This window comes from Gracilinanus agilis, chromosome 3 (assembly GCF_016433145.1).
Source record: "Gracilinanus agilis isolate LMUSP501 chromosome 3, AgileGrace, whole genome shotgun sequence".
In the NCBI taxonomy this organism is placed as follows: domain Eukaryota; kingdom Metazoa; phylum Chordata; class Mammalia; order Didelphimorphia; family Didelphidae; genus Gracilinanus; species Gracilinanus agilis.
In genome coordinates, this window is record NC_058132.1 from 375,239,997 (window position 1) to 375,260,658 (window position 20,662).

At 35.8% G+C, this 20,662-nt stretch overlaps 1 protein-coding gene across 1 annotated transcript in view; it reads right to left on the reverse strand.

The window, feature by feature from the left end:
* Positions 1–20,662, reverse strand: part of RPS6KA3 (ribosomal protein S6 kinase A3) — a 103,329-nt gene that overhangs the window by 70,884 nt on the left and 11,783 nt on the right. The window contains exon 2 of the mRNA XM_044670137.1: positions 17,247–17,303. Within this exon, the coding sequence (XP_044526072.1) occupies positions 17,247–17,303 (57 nt within the window). The remainder of the gene's footprint in view (positions 1–17,246; positions 17,304–20,662) is intronic.

The following is a 20,662-nucleotide window of genomic DNA, read 5'->3' on the forward strand; positions in this document are numbered from 1 at the left end:
TATATATGATTAGGTTTCTGGGAGTCAGAAGTGACATCATAGGCTTAGCCCTGGCAGAAGTCAATTAACTCTACATAGAGAAAATTCATTCTTCCACGACAAAATGTACCTCTAGTTTAAGTTACTAGTCATTTTATACCCACAGTCGAGGGTAAAGATGAAGAATAATAACTTAGTCCTTCATTGCTATTGCTGTTGACATGGGCTCTTTTGCATTTGAAAGAATAGATATACTAGCTAAAATTAAAGATGTTCCCCTGCCAAGATAAAATTCTATCAAGTCCTAAACTTTATGTAGTTAAACCCAGGAGACGAATGATAGATGCGAGAACACAGTGTAGGTTAACAGTCAAAGTATCAGGCTAAACCTCTATCTGTATACCCCAAATGTGTATAGTGTAGATCATTTTTCCAATTTTAAGGATCTTCAGTCTATTAGATTGGAATATAAAGCAGCCAGTACCTCTATTATCCTTTAGTAGCTACAACTATATGGAGATCAGGAAATTTCCAATGGTATAAAAGATGTGACAAAGATCATCAATATGTGTATCTAAAATATACCAACAAATGTCAATATAGGTAAAGTCTAAAAGAATTTGAGGTACCAATACAAATTTTGATTATTATTGTCCTCAACCACAGCTGAGAGGCAGTGTGAGTACAGTGTTTAAAAGTTAGGAGTACCTAAGTTCAAGTTCTGAATCTGATTCCTACTGCCACTGACTTTAAGTTAATCATTGGCAGAGGATGTTTCTTCACTGTAAGTACCCTATGCAAATAAAATCACAGTTATAGTCCAATTATTTTTGCAGAAGGTTTTCTTCATCTTATTAAGGTACATGTCCATTCATCACCAAAGAAGATTTATTGGCGACATAGTGTGTACATCATGGGTAGGAGAACTCTTGCTGTCCAGAATGTTTGGGCTGACACTAGAACCTTCAGGTCCAATGAGTGCATTCTCTATATGCAAGTTTTTTCTGGGTACTGCCTTATCCCTCTTATCTTGGTATGGGGTTATGGGACTGATGCTGAGTGAGAAACCACATCCTATAGCCCCTTTCAACAGGTATTTATTGACCTAGATCCAAAGCCCAAACTCGCTGCTACCTCTACCCCCCAGCTTTTTCAGGAAAATAAAGTGCCTGTCACCAAAGAGATCTAAAGAATGGCATCCCTTATCCACTGGTACTTCTTCAAGATGGCCAGTCATTTGCCACAGGCAATTATTCATCTAAAACCTTGTGATTTAAGGTCACCACAGTACTCCTTCTCTTGCTATACTAAACTCCGTAATTCATTCTCTTCCTTAATTTTTCCTTGTTAATGGATTCTCTGGAAATCTATTCTATCATTAAACTTTTCTGCTCTTATTTTCTTTGGCTTATGGAAACCTGACTTTTCAGAAGATACTTTATCCCCCATTCCCATTCTGGTGTTGACTGTATATCAGCATACTCTTTTGCTTTTCCACTCTCATTTCCAGACCCTCTCCTCTGCTGCCAGAACTCTACAATTATCCCAGCATTAGCTCACTCTATCCATGTAGAGTACCCAGTCTAGCTCCTCATTGCATTCTGCTTTAGGATCATTATCTTTTTTCCCTTCCTTCCAAATCCTTACATTCTATCTTAGACTCAATACAACGTATTGGTTCTAAGGCAGATGAGAGGAATCAGGGCTAGGCAATGAGGGTTAAGTGACCTGCCCAAGGTCACCCAGCTAGGATGTGTCTGAGGCCAGATTGGAACCCAGGACCTCCTGTCTCTAGGCCTTGCTCTCAATCCACTGAGCACCTAGCTGCCCTGCCCCCTCATTATCTTTTTCTAAAAGATTCAGGTTAGATGTCATCTTTTTTTCCTCTCTCTTGTAAGAATATAAAAATTAGGTTTTTATGCTAATATGGAAATTCTAAAGTAATATTATAGTCACTGATTTAAAAATATTATAGCTTAAGTCAAAATGACTTTTAGTAGCTTTATTTACAAAGAGGTAGAAAGAGTGAAAGTGGAGAAATATAAGAAGAGGGTGGAGAAATGTCTAGCCTATCACCCTATGTGCTGCTCTAGTGTCTGGCTCAGTCCCGGCAGAGCTTGGTAACCTTTAACCAGAGGACCTAGTGGTGTCTTCAGCAAAGGTTCCATCTATGCAGCCTCCTCCAGAAAAGGAAGTCCAGCTACTCACCCAGCAAGCCAACGTGGGACTGAGGAAAAGGGTCTCCTCTTTTAGTCCAGCTCACCAATGCAAAGTCTTTCAAGACAAACTCCAAAGGAGAAGACCAAAGGCCAAGTCCAAAAGGCGAAGTCTAAAAGCCATGTCACAAGGCGAGGTCCCAAAGGAGAAGGTCCTTGGACAGGAAGTGCAGGACTTTTTATAGTCCTTTTTCCACATCACTTCTTGTCCCTTCCTCCACTTTATGGGAAGCAATCACAGTCTTTCAATTTGCCTAGCACTGCCCAGGGGCAGGGCAGTGGCCTCTAGAGGTGTGAGCTTACTTTAGTAAATGACTTGTGAATTCTCTTGCTCAGTGTTAAGTAGGGGTGCTTAAGTTTTTGATTAACTTAAAAGTTGCTGATTGATAGACAAAGAAAGTTTGACTCACTCTTCATTGTGCATTCTCCTACCTTAAATGGCCTTACTTATCTGGATATCCCTCCCCATCCTCTGTCAAGAGAATATAAGCTCTTTGAGTTTTGGGACCATAGAGCAAATCAACTCTTTTGTCCTTAAATCTCATTTAATATTTAACATCAAAGCAGGACATAAGCAGACACAATATACATTTATGTCACTAAGGCAGCATAGCATAGTTCATCAAGTTATGAATCTTGTACTGTTATGTAATTATAGTTATTACCATGTATTGTTCTACAAAGTATATTTCCATTTGAAAAGTACTGATCCAATCCTAGCAAAACTGAAGTGGGAAAAGTTAGTAAATATCCTATCCTATTCCTATTTTAGTTTTGATGCTTCCAAAGCACTTGCTTTTGTGACCCTTCACTGAAACCCAAGTAGTACACCTGCTATACTGAATCTCTGGGAGCTTGAAGTTCACTCAAAGATTGACAGATAAGTCAGTTGGATAGAATGTTCCCAGAGAGGCATGCAAAAGGCAGGAGGGGTCAGTTGAAAACCCTGAGGAGAAGTTCTGGGTCTTTTACCTGTCCTGAGGCTAGAGATCGGTGTGGATCCTGGTCTTGGAGTGAGAGAGTGCAAACACCACTCTGCAAGCTCTTCCTGTCCTCCATATACCGTTATCAACCTGTACTTGACCACCACCTCGGTGTCTACTGCCCCTAGATATTAGGAGTTTCATCACCTGGCTATCTAGGCTTCCCAGGGCCCGGGAGGGATCTGGGAAGTGGGCAGGAGACAAAGAAGAGGGTGGAAGGGTGGATATATCTCAACTGTTAAGGCTAAGATCTACAGAAGAAGAAGCTGAAGATTTCCTAGCAGTTTACCTACTCTGGGTTAGCCCTGGCCAGGCTGAACCAGAGGGAAGCTATCATTTGATGCTTCATTGCCAACAGTTAGGGTTTCAATAGTAGCAATTTAAGTAGGGTCTCCAAATACCTCAATCCTTTACCCTTATCCTTCATATATATACCTCAATCCTTTACCCTTATTATTTATTAATAATACAACATATATAATTATATATTATTATATATTAATTATCCTTCATATATATATATATAAAGTTTAAAGTACCTTCCTAAATCAGTTTCAAAGCTTGTTTTGGGAAGGGAGCCAACGCAGTCAGAATATCAACGTTATCCCAGCTGACGAGCCCAATTAATATATCAGTTAACCCCAGGTGGGTCCTGAAGGGATAAACCACTTTGACCTGAAGGATCCTGCCTGGGCAACTGTTATAAAGGAGAAGTACCATCTTATCCTCTCTGTACATCATTTCTACTACCTCAAATAGATACTAGTGACCTCCTTTGAATATAACACACCTCATGGTTCAGACCTTTCCCAAACAGATGGTTCTGCCAATATTTATATGTTCTGTGACATCTTCTATTTTACTGGATAAAATAAAGTTTATGGTATTAATCTTCTTAAGTAACAGAGTGCTAATTTGTTTTAAAAACATATATCTTAGCTGTGTGACCCTGGGCAAGTCACTTAACCCTCATTAACTAGCCCTTCCCAGTGTTCTGACTTGGAACCAATACATTGTATTCATTCTAAGATGGAAGGTAAAGGTTTAAAAACAAAACAAAACCCATAAATCTTTAGAAGACCCTTAGGGAACAACTAATTAGAAATTTTAACCATAATGAAAAGATTGATAAGGGAAAGGATTATTTGGAAGACAAGCTTTTTTGGTGTCTGTGCCCAATAAGAGCAGCTACATACCCAGCCAAGCCACAGAACTGGTTTTATAAATACAGGCTCTAAGAAAAAATATACAGGTACACATGTAAAACCAAAAATGCTTACAATCCAGATCCGTAAGACAAAGAAATGTACTTTTCGGCTTTAAAACCTGATAAAGAAATACTTTTAAATATTTTTAAATGAGCAGCTAAATGTTGATTATTTGGATTACATAAGACAAATTCTGGCATGTTAATATTAAGGGCAACAAACTTACTGGGGGTGATATTAACTTATTTTAAAAGGATGACTCAACATTTGGAATTGTTCCCTGCCTTGTATGCATAATTTCCTTTTTCCTCCCCTCCCAAGAGTCAGGAAATGTTCTAGATGCATTTACATTCTATAATAAATAACTTGCTTTGATTATTTATTGTTATTTTTAAAAAGTATCATTAAAGTTCTAAGCAAAACAGGTAAATACTACTTAATAAAGGGCTTTATAAATACAAGGCAAGACACCCCCCCTTTTACTTATTCTCTAGACTAGCACAATAATGTGCAAAAAATCCCTCCCAAAGGATTTCACTAAAATACAAAATTTTTACATTTATTCTAACTTTAATTAAAGTACCTCTTCTCCCCATAGTGACCCATCTAGTTTGTTTTTGTTTTTTTTTAAACCCTTGTACTTCGGTGTATTGTCTCATAGTGGAAGAGTGGTAAGGGTGGGCAATGGGGGTCAAGTGACTTGCCCAGGGTCACACAGCTGGGAAGTGGCTGAGGCTGGGTTTGAAGCTAGGACCTCCTGTCTCTAGGCCTGACTCTCACTCCACTGAGCTACCCAGCTGCCCCCCCCCCCCACATCTAGTTTTATAACAGTCCAGAGGGAAAATGAATGTTAACTTTATTTCTTAAAAGAACAGTGCACTCAAAAAGCATTGTAAAATGTACCTGAAATTAAATCTGGCAGGTTACTTACAAAAAAGTGAGAAGAGAAATCAAGTTACTTCAACTAATTCTACAATGAACAAACTATCTGCTTTATTGAAATTGATGTTTGACTTCTTCCTTCAAATAAACCCGTTGGAATACCATAAACTAATTCCTGGTGTCTAAAGTTGAAAAAACAAAACCATAAAAAAAGGCCGTATAATAGTAATTCTAATAAGTGCTATGGAATTCATAAAAATCCCTATCTACATAATAGTAATATCTCTCAGAAAGCACTGTTCTCTTCTTCAAAAACAATTATTAAAATACAATTTTGAAAGCTGAGGTCAAGGAGGCTTTTGGATAAAATGCAATTTAAACTGAAGTTTTCTAGGTATATTTTAAAACTAAATAATTCTTTATGCTATTTTTCTATACTAAGTTAGATGAAGTCACTTGTTCTGAAAGTTTTTAAAAAAATCCAATTTATTTCTAACTATTTTTTATATACTTACTGATTCTATTAAAAAAAAAGTTTTGAACTTACCTATGAAGTTTAGAGTAATGTTAAGAATAGATCATTCCCTTAAAAAAAAACCAAAAACTTGAACTGTATTTTAATGTTTTGAGCTGAGAAATTTTAATATTTGTCCATTTTTCCTATTTAATGCCAATGTTGGTTAAAATAACAATTATAAAATAAATGGAACTGTATTTTAAGATTTATTACAGAATATCACAAATTATCTGTCACTATAAGTTTTACTAAAATGTTCATATAGCTGCACTATAATATCTAAAGTATATTACTGGGTTATTTTCAGTAAAAGAAAATTCAATGCACTTTTAAAAAGTCTATTGTTTAAACAATACTTTAAAAAAACTTTAAAAAGCCTCTTATGAAAAACAATTGGTTTTATGCTTTCATTAGGATTATGGCTAGTCTCAAGCAAAACATTTTCCTTTAAAATGCCAGATAAACTTACCTGAAAAGAACGAATTCGAAAGGCCCAAAATTTAAACATGGTTATGAAACCATCATGCTAATTTCTGACCATAAGGATCCCAAGTTAAAAAGGGAAACCAAACCCCCTCAAAGTTCTCTCTCCTACCAACTATTCCGACAATTAGAAAATTTCCTGTCAGGCGGGTCTGAAACTGCTCGAAAAGGGCCCAATCCTTTCCTGTGGTAAAGCAAAGGGAAATCTAAAGGCAGGGCCCCTCAATAGCTGATAACTGCAGGGGATTAGTGCAGGAAACCAAATCAGATTTGTTGATAGCAAAACCCTGTTGCAAACGTTCCTTCTTCGTCTCTATTCCCAGAAAAGTCAGAAAACTTAGAAGATAATAGCAAATTACTAATAATAACAGATACAGTGGTTTACTCAAAAATCTTCACAAGTGGCAAAACTTTATTGATGTGGCATCTGTACAATGTTACTAAAGCAAGGCAACTGAATAAAATCAATTTTATTTCCTTTTTGACAGTCATAAATTTGATATTCCTGAAAGTATACACACAAAACAAACTATTAAGATTCACAACATGCAAAAAACAAAATTGCTAATTTCTGCTCCTACTTGGTCTACACTAAAAAACAGCATAAAATTTTAGGCATATATATATATAATTTAGAAACAAAACTTGAAAGTTGTATTAATTGAATTCAATCTTAGAGATCAACTAAATCAATACATGATCAAAACTTTATGGACCCACTACGTTTCTATGGAAACCTGATAGCCTGTACAATATGATGAGGGGTTTCTATGAAAATGATGTTAGCAATATTTTGTTTTCTTAAAATATCATATATGAAATTATGTAGGCATCTAGCTTTAGAAGAAAGTATAAAATAGGTCTTTTTTGGATTTCTTCAATTTTGCTATGGTCTCAACTTAGGTGTTTCTGAAACCAAAATATTTAATACCTTAAATATCAAGTGTCTATCTACACTTCTTAACTCTCTCTCAAGATAAGCATTTAAGGAACCTGTCAATATATTCCAAATTCAAAACTTTTCAGTGACTAGGGAAAAAAAGTTACTGACTGAATCCAACTCCTCAAATTAGAGATAGAAAATAGCGTCAACACCAGGTCCAAACTTGGAAGTCTAAGTTCCTAATTATTCCAACTACAACTAAAGGTCATAGCCAAAAGGTTACATAAGTTGATATTTTAAATAAAAATAGGTTATATTTAAATGCAAAACATTTTTTTTTACAAAGTACTATCCTCAGAATAATTCAGATATATGGTAATTTTAGCAAGAATTGCTATATTAATCTTATAGATTAAAGAATGGAATCTAGAAGAGTAGTACTAAATCTGGAGTACTAACACAAATAGTAGAACTTCCTTAACTTCTCAGGCTATTCCTTCATAAGTAAAATGAGGGAGCTGTGTTCTAAAGTCTTTTCCAGTGTTAAATTCTATTTAAGTCCTATGTAAGGATCACAATCTAGGCTTGACTCACTTCTTTTATTTGACTCTAAGACTAGTACTTTTCCTAGTTAATACAAATAAAGAATCACTTAAGGGCAGGTATTATTATCCCTGTTTCATAAAAGAAATAGAGGCTGCCGCTGACCAACATGCTGTCAGGATGGACAGCCCAGGTCCAGGGTCTCTAGGGTCTCTGAGGTCTCTACTGTGTCTCCTGAGAGAAAATTCAGTGCTCTAATCCTTCTAAGACTGGTAGGTAGGGGGGAGGTCAGCATAAGAATCATGGGCAGTGATAGGAAACTTTTTAGGGACCTCATACCATTCACCCTCCCCCCCCCGCCCCCGACTGTGTGCCATGCCCTGCCCCTAACTGCATGCAGGGACATGGCAGCCAGTGTTACATTAAAATGCCAGTATGCACAATTAGAGAAATACATATTTCCTGGAGGTGACAGAGTTCCTAGTGCAATTTCACAAGAGTCATATTAAAAGGAAAAGGGTCAGTGATCCAACCCTTATCAAAGCACTAATTTGGGAGGGGTGACTTTGTGTAGTCTTGCTACTACTAGGAACCTGGTAGAGGGATAAGGGAAACCTCTCCTCAGTTTCTTTGGCTGGATCCTCTTCTAGAGTATGCCCTCTAACCAAAGGTGTTCCTCAGAGGAATAATCCTAGACTCTTCAATTTCTACCACCCCATCCAATCTCTTGCTCACTGATTTCACCATCATAATATCTTTCGAATACATTCCCTTCTTTCTTCTGACACTGCCACCACTCTAGTGTAGGTTTTCATCACTTTCATACCTGGACTATTATAAGTGTCCTACTCTAATCCATCTTCTATTCAACCACCAATGATTTTTTTTAAGGACAAAGTCTGACTCTCTTCTATTTAATCAGCTTCAGTTCATATCCTTTGATTTAGTAAATCTTCTGGTAGGTCTTTATCCCAGACATTGAAGAATGAGGAAAAGGACCCACATGTATAAAGTTACCCAGAAGTTTTTTTTAAACAGTAACAAAGCATTAGAAACTAAGGGGGTGCTCATCAATTGGGGAATGATGGAACAAATTACAGGATGTAAGGAAAAATTATGATGACTGTAATGGAATACTATTGCATCAAAAGAAATGATAACAGGAATAGGCTCAGAAAAACCTGGGGAAACTTGTTATGAATTGATGCAGAATCCAAACAATTTATTTAATAATGATGTTGTAAAGACAAATATCTTTGAAACACTGAAAGAAATCTGATCAACCCAATGAACATTCATTATTTCAGAGGTCTGATGATGAATTATGTTACCTGTTTCCTGACAGGCAAGAGATTCAGGATGCAGAATGAGGCATACATTTTTGGATATGGACAATGTGAGAATATGTTTTACTTGACCATGCATGTATTACAAGGGTTATTTCTTTGTTATTTCTTTGAAATGAGGTGTGGAGGGAAGATGGGCAGGAAGAAAAGCACTACTTATTAGGGGTCTTGATTTGTATAAACTCAAGTAAAACCATGCAATTTTCCTTTTTTTTTTAAAATTTTTTACATTTTAAACCCTTAACTTCTATATATTGGCTCCTAGGCAGAAGAGTGGTAAGGGTAGGCAATGGGGGTCAAGTGACTTGGCAATTTTTCTTTTTGATAAAACTTGAAGTAAAAAAAAAAACAGTTATCAAAGCTCAAGATATTAACGTCTGAAACTACAGCAAATTGTTTACATGTAGGCATATGCATTTTCTGTCAACACAATACTATACCTTGCTTTATGTAATATATATTACTTCCTGAAGGGGGGAAGAGGGAAATGTTTTAAGAGCTCTGCCTTAACTCTACTTTCTCTTTTGTTTAATATCAGAAATTGTTGACAAAAGTAACTATTTGATAGATAAGGACCAAAGAAGGCACTTATTCTTAGAATTATTTGTTGTAGGCAATTTACTGTAATATGTATCAACAGAGAACTTAAAGAAGGAAAATAATAGAAATGGAAATTACAATGTGTTTTTAATATCAATTACTGAAATGGGTTATTCTATACCAGGAAGGCCCTGACATATTTCATCAAACAGAATACATTTTGCTATAGAAACTGTTACAAATAGTGGTTACATTCTCAAATTCTCATTCAAAAAAAGCACTCAAAACCTCTACTTGTGAAATTATGTGCTAAATGGAAAAGAGTAGCAGTAGAATGATTTGTCAGGTCTGTTTAAACTTAAACTATTGATTGTTTATCATGGGCAGGTACTAAAGTTACTATTATCCTCATTTTATAAATTAAGAATAGACAAATTGAAAAGAGGATTGAATGATTTGTCCAGGTTCATATAGATAGTAAGTGACTGATAGGCTATCAAGGTCAGTGCTTTAACTTCTACATCACAGTTGGGGACAACCATTTACCATAGTCCTCCCAAGAGAACCACTAACAACTAACTAGATCATAAAAGCCAGCAACAAAGACAACTGTAGTGTTGATTCAATGCTTAAAACCTACTTGTCTTCAAGGGCAAATTCATATGTTTATGGTGTAAGTATTTTATAAGCATGAGATTGGACAGAGGTTATGGAACCAAAGGATTTCCTTAAGGGACAGTAGTTAAGGAATTCTATTTTTGTTTATTCAACTGTGTGAGTTGTGTTTCTCCCTGGGCTCTTGTGCTTCTAGGGTTTGGCCTTGTGGAAATCTGTCCAATCTATGTATTAGCAGGAATAAAAAAATCAGTTGAGTAGATGATCCATTGGTCTGTCTTTGAGAGCAGAGAAAAGGAATCAGGCTCTTAAGACTGTTTAATCATAAAGTATTATTCTACTTGTTCCTGTTAGTAACAGAGTATATTTCTCTATGGTTCCAATAGCAGATTTAGCATGTGGAGAAAAGAATAGTTTCCTCAAAGCCTAGTATTTAAAAAGAAAAAGGTTTATTACTAAACTAATTATCTGTGTCAACTTTTTTTGGGGGGTATGTTTGCCTACTAAAAGTCCAAATATACTGATTTAAGAGACTTTAAAACTGTATGAACACATAACTTAGGTGTAAATAAATACTTTCTAATTGGAATGAGGAGGATGGAGGACAAAGGATTTGGCACTATAGTGCAACAAATAGGTATTTGTTAAGAAAATGTTGAAAGGAGGAGTTTAAATGGAAAGAGGCAAAGAGATTTTGCCTGGTGAGATACAGTGCTGGCACATATGCCTTAGTTAAGGATTATTAGTCCTAGTGTGAAAGACTGCTATATCTAAGCTTTTTTAAAAATTATTTAAAAAATTCTTAGGGGCAGCTGGGTAGCTCAGTGGATTGAGAGCCAGGCCTAGAGACAGGAAGTCCTAGGTTCAAATCCGGCCTCAGACACTTCCCAGCTGTGTGACCCTGGGCAAGTCACTTGACCCCCATTGCCTACCCACACCAATCTTCCACCTATAAGTCAATACACAGAAATTAAGGGTTTAAAAAAAATTAAAAAACAAACAAACAAAAAATTCTTACCTTCCACCTTAGAATTAATACCATGTATTGGTTCCAAGGCAGAATAGTGGTAAGGGCTAGGCAATGGGGATTAAATGACTTGCCCAGGGTCACACAGCTGGGAAGTATCTGAATCCAGATTTGAATCCAGGACCTCCCTTCTCTAGGCCTGGTTCTCAATACACTGAGCTACCCAGCTGCCCCTTCTAAGCTTTTTCTTATATATATTCTGTCTTCCTATTGAGAAGGTAACTAAAAAAAAAAAAAATCTCCCAAACAAGAACCCTCCCCTCCCAAAAAAAGGAAGGGGAAAAAAGAGGAATAGACAAAAATATATCTTACCTTCTTTCTCTTTCTTAAGCAATGAGAATTTTGGAGAGAGGGGCTGTGAAGTATTTTCTGGGGGAAGAGAACCCTATTTTCCTTGACCGTTATAATAGATACCAGAATAGTAAAAGTCCACTGAAATCTACTAGAAAAAAAGGAATTTTTACTGGAAGAAAGGACAGAAGAGTAGAATGCATGGGATGATTGATTTATAGTAGGGCTGGTTAGTATTGTGTCAGTATGTTAGTATGTGTGTCACGAATAGGAGTGGGTTGGCTTTCAGAGAGGGGATGAGGATACAAGATCAAGTTCTGAAAGATAGAATGGGAAAAAAAAGGGAGATGACAAAATGTTTGCCTGGGGCTGCTTCTCTCTTTTCTGGGGGACAAATAAGTAGTTATGTAACTATTAAGACCATTATATTCTTTGTCTTCTGCCTAAAATTTTGCTAAATCAAGACTCACTTGCAGCTAAGTGATGCAGTGGATCAAACACTGGGCCTCAAGTCACTGAGTTCAAATCTAGTCTCAGTCAGTTACTAGCTGTGATAGTTACTTAACTCCTGTCATCATTTTTTGGAGCTAAAGACAAAGATGACAATGTTTGATGCACATACCAATTTCTGGGACTCTTGCATCAAATTTGGGGCCAGACCCATATCCTAGCATTATGAAAGTATTCAAATGCCTAAGCCAGTGAATTTAAACTGCTTTTTATATTTTGTTTTATGAAAATCAGTTTAATTAGTCAAGTATGTTTATTTTACCTTAGGAGGAGACTTTGTTAGGAAATAGTACACCTATGTTCTCTTTTACATTACTGACCCTGTTCTCACTCCCCATCCCCAATTAATATTATATAACCCCATTTGCCCACACTGTTGCTAAGATCTAGAGAAAAACTACATAAATTTCACCAACTATAGCCCATGAACTTCAATGTGGGTCCTGGATCATGTTGAAGTTATTTGCTGCACAGGTCAAGGAAAATAACACAACCAATTAATTTATGTTGTGCTTTAACCCTGTTCAAAAGGGTAGCACAAGTATCATTATTACCTATCTTATTGCTGATGAACAAGAGTTGTAAAGAGGATGGATCCTTGGCTATTATCACACATCTAGTAAATGTATGACATAGAATTTAGATCTAGATCTTAAGTTTAATGTTCTAATGTACTATACAGCTTTGTAGGGAAGGCTGTAAAACTCTACAAAATATTCACCAACTTTATCAAAGCAATACTCTGAAAAACAATACCTTATAACAAATGCAAGATGAGTTAAACAAATTTAGTTGCCCTTTCTAACATACTTAAAAAAAAAAAAAAAAAAAAAAAGCCCTTACCTTCCGTCTTAGAATCAATATTGTGTATTGGTTCCAAGGCAGAAGAGTGGCAAGGGCTAGGCAATGGGGATTAAGTGACTTGCCCAGGGTCACACAGCTAGAAAGTGTCTGAGGCCAGATTTGAACATAGGACCTCCCATCTCTAAGCATGGCTCTCAATCCACTGAGCCACCCAGCTGCTCCCTTCCAACCTACTTTCTAGTACCAGTGAAATTAAGCCATATTCCAGATTTCATAATCTGTCTATTCATGTTCAAGAACGAAAAAAGTCATCTGAAAGCTGGTGTTAGAAAAAAGTTAACTGTCTCAGAGAAATACTTTTTGGTGAAGTTGCTCTTTGGATAAAAAGAAGAGTGGATTAAATTACTGACAATCAGAATTCTTAATAAAAGACAAGCACACATTCTTGAAAGGTTAGAAACAATGTGATTGCCAACATGGTAACCAGTTTACCAACTATTTGAAGTCACAGGAAAGGCTGGAATAATTAAAATTTCTCATTTTTGCTATAAAGTCATGGAAGAGTTAAGTCATAGAATTCTGAAAGTGGAAGGAACTTTAGATATCATCTGTAAAACTCTCAGGGTAGCTACATGGCACAGTGAACTGGAGTCAGGAAAACTCCATCTTCCCAAGTTCAACTCTTACTAGTTTACTAGTTGTGGGACCCTGGGACAAGTCACAACAACAAAATAAGACCATCAATTTACATATGAGGATATTGCCTAAAATGAATATGAATTACCCAATTTCACACAGCAAGTTTATGTGCTGGGATTGAAACCAAGATCTCTTGATTCCTATCCTAGAACTTTTCCCATGAACTTATAAGATTTCATATCTTATAAGTTTTATTAGAAACATTTGTAAGCTAAACTTAATATTAAATGGCATGTGGGATGTCCTAAGACATTTTGAAAAATTGCTTAAAACCAATGAAAAAGACGCACAAAAGAACTACAATTCTAACAATGAGATATATAGTTAGAGACAAATAGGAGGCTCAGATTCATTTCATGATCATGACTAAATGAAGCCTCCCTTTTTGCAAAGGTATCAAGAAAATGATGAGCCTAAGAGGCAGTCACTATTTATTAAAGAATATTCTGTATAAAACAGAAAAAGTTGGTCACACATATATCTTTTAGCTATACTTTGATAAAATTCATTACTTAGTACGTCACTTGCAAAACAATGGGCAAAATATATTTGTTTTAAAAATAAGTTCATTCATTCTTGCCTTACTCTCTCTCATTTATGTATGTTTAGATACATACATATACACACATCATTTCCTTTCCCCAATTTTGGCTACTGAATTTTAATTACTGAATTAGTTCAATAGCAGGCTACATCCACCTACCGATGAAGGAACATCATCTCTAAATTTTTATAATTAAATTATATTTTTAATAGAATTTTCCTCTTCTCCCTATCCTTATTCCTAACTCTGAAATAAAATTAAACCTCGTAACAAATATGCAGTCAAGCAAAACAAATCCCCACATTGACTATGCCCAAAACATATACATCTCATTCTGCGCTGAGTCAATCACTTGTCTGTTGGGAGGAAGAAATTAACATGCTTTAATCAACAGTCCACTGGAACTTAAGGTGATGAAGGAATAGTTAAAAGCTGGGGATAGTTTAGCCTAGGTAGTATAATTGAATAACTTACAACCTGACTCTGCCCCAAATTATTTCCTTTATATTGTCCAATAGTCTTTATTTTACTTAACTGAAATTCTGCCAATTAGAAAAAAGAAGTTATAATTCTACTGGATACCCACTCTAATTCTTATTATTTAGAAGAGGTTAGCTATGGAAAAGGAAAACTGTTACTGCAAAAAAACAAACAAACAAACAAACAACTCCCAACAACAACCAGAAAATATCAACTCATCAGCGGTTGTTTTTCAGTTGTGTCTGACTCTTTGTGGTCCCTTTTCTTGGCAAAGATACTGGAGTGGTTTGACATTTTCTTCTCTAGCTCATCTTATACATGAGGAAACTGAGGCAAACAATTTGAACAGTTAGTGAAAGATAAAACAATTATCACCTGCATTTTAAATAATTTCATCTTATGCACATTTTAGCTTACTGATATATATGAACCATTTCTGGTAATGATGACATACATATTAGGAGAATTGATCTAGTGTCAAAGGTGACACTGGAGGTCACTTAAATCAACTCCATCATTTTACTGATGATCAGAAGCTCAGAGAAGCTATGATTTACTCAGGGTCACAGAGATATTAAGTAGTAGAACCAGAATATGAACCTAATCTTACAAACTTTCTATTTCTACCTATATAAAACTCTTACATAAGCTTTTAAACTTCTACTTTTTCCAGCTTTCAAATGGACAATTCTAAGGGGTTGTATGCTATGTTGATTTATTAATTTCTTCATCTACTCAAATATAATTCTGGTACTACTGTGATAGATGTGAAAAGAAAAAAGTACAAGCAGAAGCTATCAACAATACAATGGGAAATATTTAAGTTTATAGTAAGAACTAGAAATTTAGCACCTTATCCTATTAAAAAATTTTGAAGGGAGGAAGAAATTAGGTAGTAGAACAATTCTGAAGGAAAAGATTACGAATCTTACTTTTCTCTGTCATCATACTTTATCATCTTTTCCTTCACTTCAGTCTCTAATGAAGTGATAACCCTTCATTATCAAGGCCAATTCTTCAATATACTCTCAATTCTATCCCCTTTTCCCAATGGTTGTAGGCCTGGGTCACCCAGTATGATAGGGGTCCTAATCTAATTCTTTTGATGCACTTCAGCTACAAATGAAACATGTGGGTTTCCTAGTATTTGTCTTTCTTGCCACTACCCATCCCTGTCATACATTCTCTGAGGACAAATCTTGAGAAAACATTGTAGATTACTCGTACCCACCAGAAATCATTTCTGTATGCTTCAGGTGACCCTTAACTTTTAATTTATTGGAAAATACAGCATTCCATTACCATATCCATACTAACTCCAAGAATATTACTGTTAAAAACATGTACCTTTATTACAAAGGGAACATTGGAGTCATTAAAAGCATTACAGCATTTCCCAAACAATCAACCTTATTCTTCTTGGAGTGCTTAATAATAGGTCTAGCTCTTTGTCACTATATTGTTGGTACATAAGATATATACTTATAGAAGAGCTATATAGGCTGTCCAGCTTGTTTTTCCCCACCATATATCATATTTTAGATGACAGGCATTCTTTATTCATTTAGCTTTTTCTAAATGAATAGGCAAAACTCTTGATTAACTATGAATCTCATTTTGGAGGCTCTGCAAAATTCTGGGGCTTAATGCAGTTAGCACAATGTCATCTACAAATAGAAGCATCTAGTGGATATCATTCTTCTATAGGAAATTCCTCTTCTATTTGGATTCTGTGTTGACCATTTTCCATGATACAGGCAAACACCTCTGGCAAACCTGTGTGGGGGGCCACTAGGTACCATGTAGTATGTACCATGTAGATCAAGTACTATGTCTGGAGTGAGGAAGACATGAGTTCAAATCCAGCCTCAGACATTTACTAGTTATATGACTGTGGGCAAGTCACAACCCATGTGTCTCAGTTTCATCTCTAAAATGAACTGGTGAAAGAAATGGCAAACTACTCAATATCTTTGCCAAGAAAGCCCCAGACAGGATCATGAGCAGTTGGACACAAGTGAAAATGGCTAAACAACAAAACAAGCTTGTATTTCTTGTTTTATGCCTTATGTGATCATAATATTGTAATATATTAGTGCCACCATACAGCTGAAGAAACCATGGCACAGAGAGGTAAAATAATCCTAAAAGTCACCTACCTTTTCAGTACCAGAGCCAGAGCTGGGGCTCAGGCCTTTTGATTCTGAATTTTTATTATACTGTTTATTATACCATGATGATTATTTCTTAGGAAAAAAAGAGAACTGCCAGTATGTCAGACATTTATTCTTACTAAATCTATGATGTTTGAACTTTTTTAAATATCTAAGTTTTAACTAAGTCAGCAATAAATAACATGAAATACATAATTTTATCCTTAAATCAAAACCAGTTAGATAGTTTTACAGAACATTTTAATAAGCCTATTTGAAAAGAATTTTAAAAAGTGAACTGAGCACTAGATCTAGAAACCAAGGCTTCTTCCTAGCCTTGATCTTGAATTTTGCAGCTAACTAGCTGGATGAACTTGCACGATAGAAAAAGTATACTTGAAAACTATTCTTGAAAGCATGCACAGTACCAATATTACTTAAATTTTTGAATCCTAGAACTTCTTTTATGCAAATTAAAACACACTAAAGCCAGCGATATATTAATTACCTATACTACATTTTAATAAGGTTAGTTTTACTTACAGTCTGTGGATTAATTTCCTCTTCTCCCATAGGCTCATCCATAATTTGCTGCCCATTCTGTGAAAAGGGGACCAAGTATAATGTTACTAAAACAGTTTCTCAAGTCAGTTAAAAATATATGGGGGGTGGGGGGTGGCAGCTGGATGGCTCAGTGGATTTAGTCATGCCTAGAGATGGGAGGTCCTAGGTTCAAATCTGGCCTCAGAAAATTCCCAGCTATGTGACCGTAGGCTTAAAAAAAATAAAAATTAAAAAAAATATATATATGTACACACACACACACACACACACACACACACACACACACGGGCCTACATGGGAGTTTTCTTTCTTCCCTAAAAGTTGTCTACATCTGGAATGTCAAAGGGCCACAAAGATGGTTCTAAATAATTAACTGGCTATGTTACAAATTTGTTTTTGAAGTTAGTTATTAGAGCTCAGAAAGCATTTTCCTATAGAAACAATATTCTAAATGGTGGCAATTAGTCAAACAACAAGTGTTTATTAAATACCAATTGTGCTGGTGCTGGGAATTCAAAGACAAAAATGAAAGTCTCTACCCTCAAAGGGCTTATTTTCTATCAGGGGAGTCAACATGTAAATATAAGAACATATAACATTTATAAAACAAAATAAATATAAATTATTGGAGTAGGACACTAATAACTGGGGTGGGGTGGAAATTAGTTAAGGCTTCATGTGAAAAGGTGGCTTTTGAGCTAAGGCTTAAAGGAAGCAAGGACTTCTAAGGGACAGAAGTGAAGAATACACTTTTCAGGAATGAAGGACGGTCAGTGCAAAAGCACTCATGAGTGTGAAATTACAAAGAGCTTTTTGCAAGCCATAAGGCACTATATAATGCTAGCTATTATTATTTTGTGAGGAAGAGCAAAAATAGCCAGTATGGCTAGACCCTACAGTACACATGGCATGGAGTAATGTCTAACAAGTCTAGAAAGACAAGTTGGAACCAGGTTATGAAGGGTTTTAAATGGCAAGCAGGAGTTTGCATTTTATCCTGGAGGCAATAGGGAGCCACTAGAACTTTTTGACAGGATAAAAGCATTTGTTTCAGGAAAACTTATTTGGCATACGAATAGAGTATGGATTGAAGAGGAGAAAGGTCCAGGAGACCAATTAAAAGGCGGCTGCAATAGTTCAGGGGAGATGTGAAGAGATTCTATACTAGGTGGCTATGAATAGAGAGGGGACAAATGTGGCAGATGCTATAGAAGCAGAACTAGAAAGACAGTGACTGATTAGGTATGAAGCAACATAAAGTGTTAGGTGTAACTCTGAGACTGCAAAACTTAATGCCTAAAAAAGAATGATGGTATCTTAAACGGAAACAGAGAAGTTCAAAAGAAAGGGTAGATTGTAGGGAGTGGGGAGCAGAGATGAGTTTTGTTTTCGATATATTGAGTTATATAGTCTATAAGTCAGTCAGTTTGAGATGTCCAATGGGTAATTGATGATGTGGGGCTGGAATTGAGGAGATTTGAGAGTCAAGAGCTTAGAGATGTTAACTGAAGATAGGACAACTGATGAGATCACTAAGGGGACTTAACTCATAATAATTTAACTGAGTTATAGGATTTTATCAAATAACCAATTATAAAATTGCTTCTATGGAAAAATGTATTTCAACTTGGATTTCCTCAATTAAAAAAGCACTAATTAAGTGCCTACTATATACAAGGTACACACAATAAGCACTAGAATAGGGGGCAGAGCAAGACCAAAATGAAATAGCTTAGCCTCAAGGATGCTTATATTGGAAAAAAAGAAAGAAGGGAATAATAAAACATGCAGAGATAAATAGAGAAAAGAGTGAGCAATACCAACTTGGGACAGAGGGAAGGGATCAGAGAAAGGGTGATATGGCAACTGATCTAAGGCTTAAAGGATTCTTCTAAAAAGAGGAGCTGTGAAAAGAATCTATTATAGTCCTTAAGTGGCAGCTTGCATAAGTGCATGAAGGTGGGAGATGGAATGTCAAGCTTGATGGAGTGTTGAGATGTCTAAAAACTGAATGGATTACCACAGGAAGTAATAATTTTCTTCTTTCTGAAAATTTTCAAAAAATGCTGGACTGATCAGTTGTGGGCAACGCTGCAAAAGCGATTCTTGGTGAGGTATATGGGTGGAACGGATGATTTGTGGGATCCTCTTCCAACTGTGCTATTCTGTGTGAACGTCATACAATTTGTAAGTGCCAGAGCCAGGACTTGAACTTGGTTTAATCATGGAGTTCTAGGATTTCAAACCAAGTACTTTCCCTACTAGATAACAATGCTGCTTTAAAAAGTACAATGAAAATAACTACATATTTCTACTAAATTATTTGAAAAGCAAATTCACTTAAAAAGTCTGATGATAATAAAATGGTCAACAGATGGATTATACAAAATTCATATTTTTACAAACTATCATTTGCATAACTTCCATTTAAGTACTACTAAGATGTCTCATCACTGTGTACAATTAATTAACACTGAGTTGTAGGAACAGTGTGATACAGTAGAAAGAAGAGTGGATTTGGAGTTGGCAAAAATGGTCTCAAATCCTCTCTCTGCCACTTAATGACCTGTCTCTGGACCTTCATTATCTATAAAGTGAGTGGGGAAAGGTTAGATGATAATGAAGCTCTCTTCTACCTCTAAATAAGCTCCCATAATATTGAATGTTGAGCAGTCAATAATTTAGGGGCACAGGTGGTGTTTTTATATCTGTTGCTGACTGAAGGTACAAGTTTCAGAAGGGAAAAAATATAGTAAATGTGTATTTGGTTAAAAAGATATTTGAAAAATGAGATTTGATTTTTAGGTTACAATTTTTTTTCTTTTCTTTTTAAACCCTTTCCTTCAGTCTTAGAATCATTTCCAAGGCAGAAGAGTGATAAGGGCTAGGCACTGGGAATCAAGTCTTGCCCAGGGTCACATAGCTAGGAATTGTGTGAGGTCAGATTGGAACCTAGGACCTCCCGTTTCTAGGTCCAGCTCTCAAACTACTAAGCCACCCAGCCTTAGGTTATAGTTTTAAATACAGGAATGGCAAATACTAGGTCAGGGATGTAGTGCAGCACATAAGATCAATGAAAAATACATTTGCCTAGAGATATACGTACCTTATCAATAGTTTTAAAACAAAAATGAAAAGAAAACTATACATATACATCAAAGAACATTCATTAAGAGCCTATTACATATGTGCCAGGCAATTTGGTAAGAGCCCAAAGACAAAAGAGAAATATCTCTTAAGCCATTTATCACAAAGAATGGCAAATATAATATAAAAAGAATAGTCAAAACAACAAACATTTATTAAGTGCCTAGGAACTAGGAATACAAAGAAAGGCAAAAATAGTTGATCTCTGATTTAAAGGAGCTCATAATCTAATGGAGGGAGAGCAAACC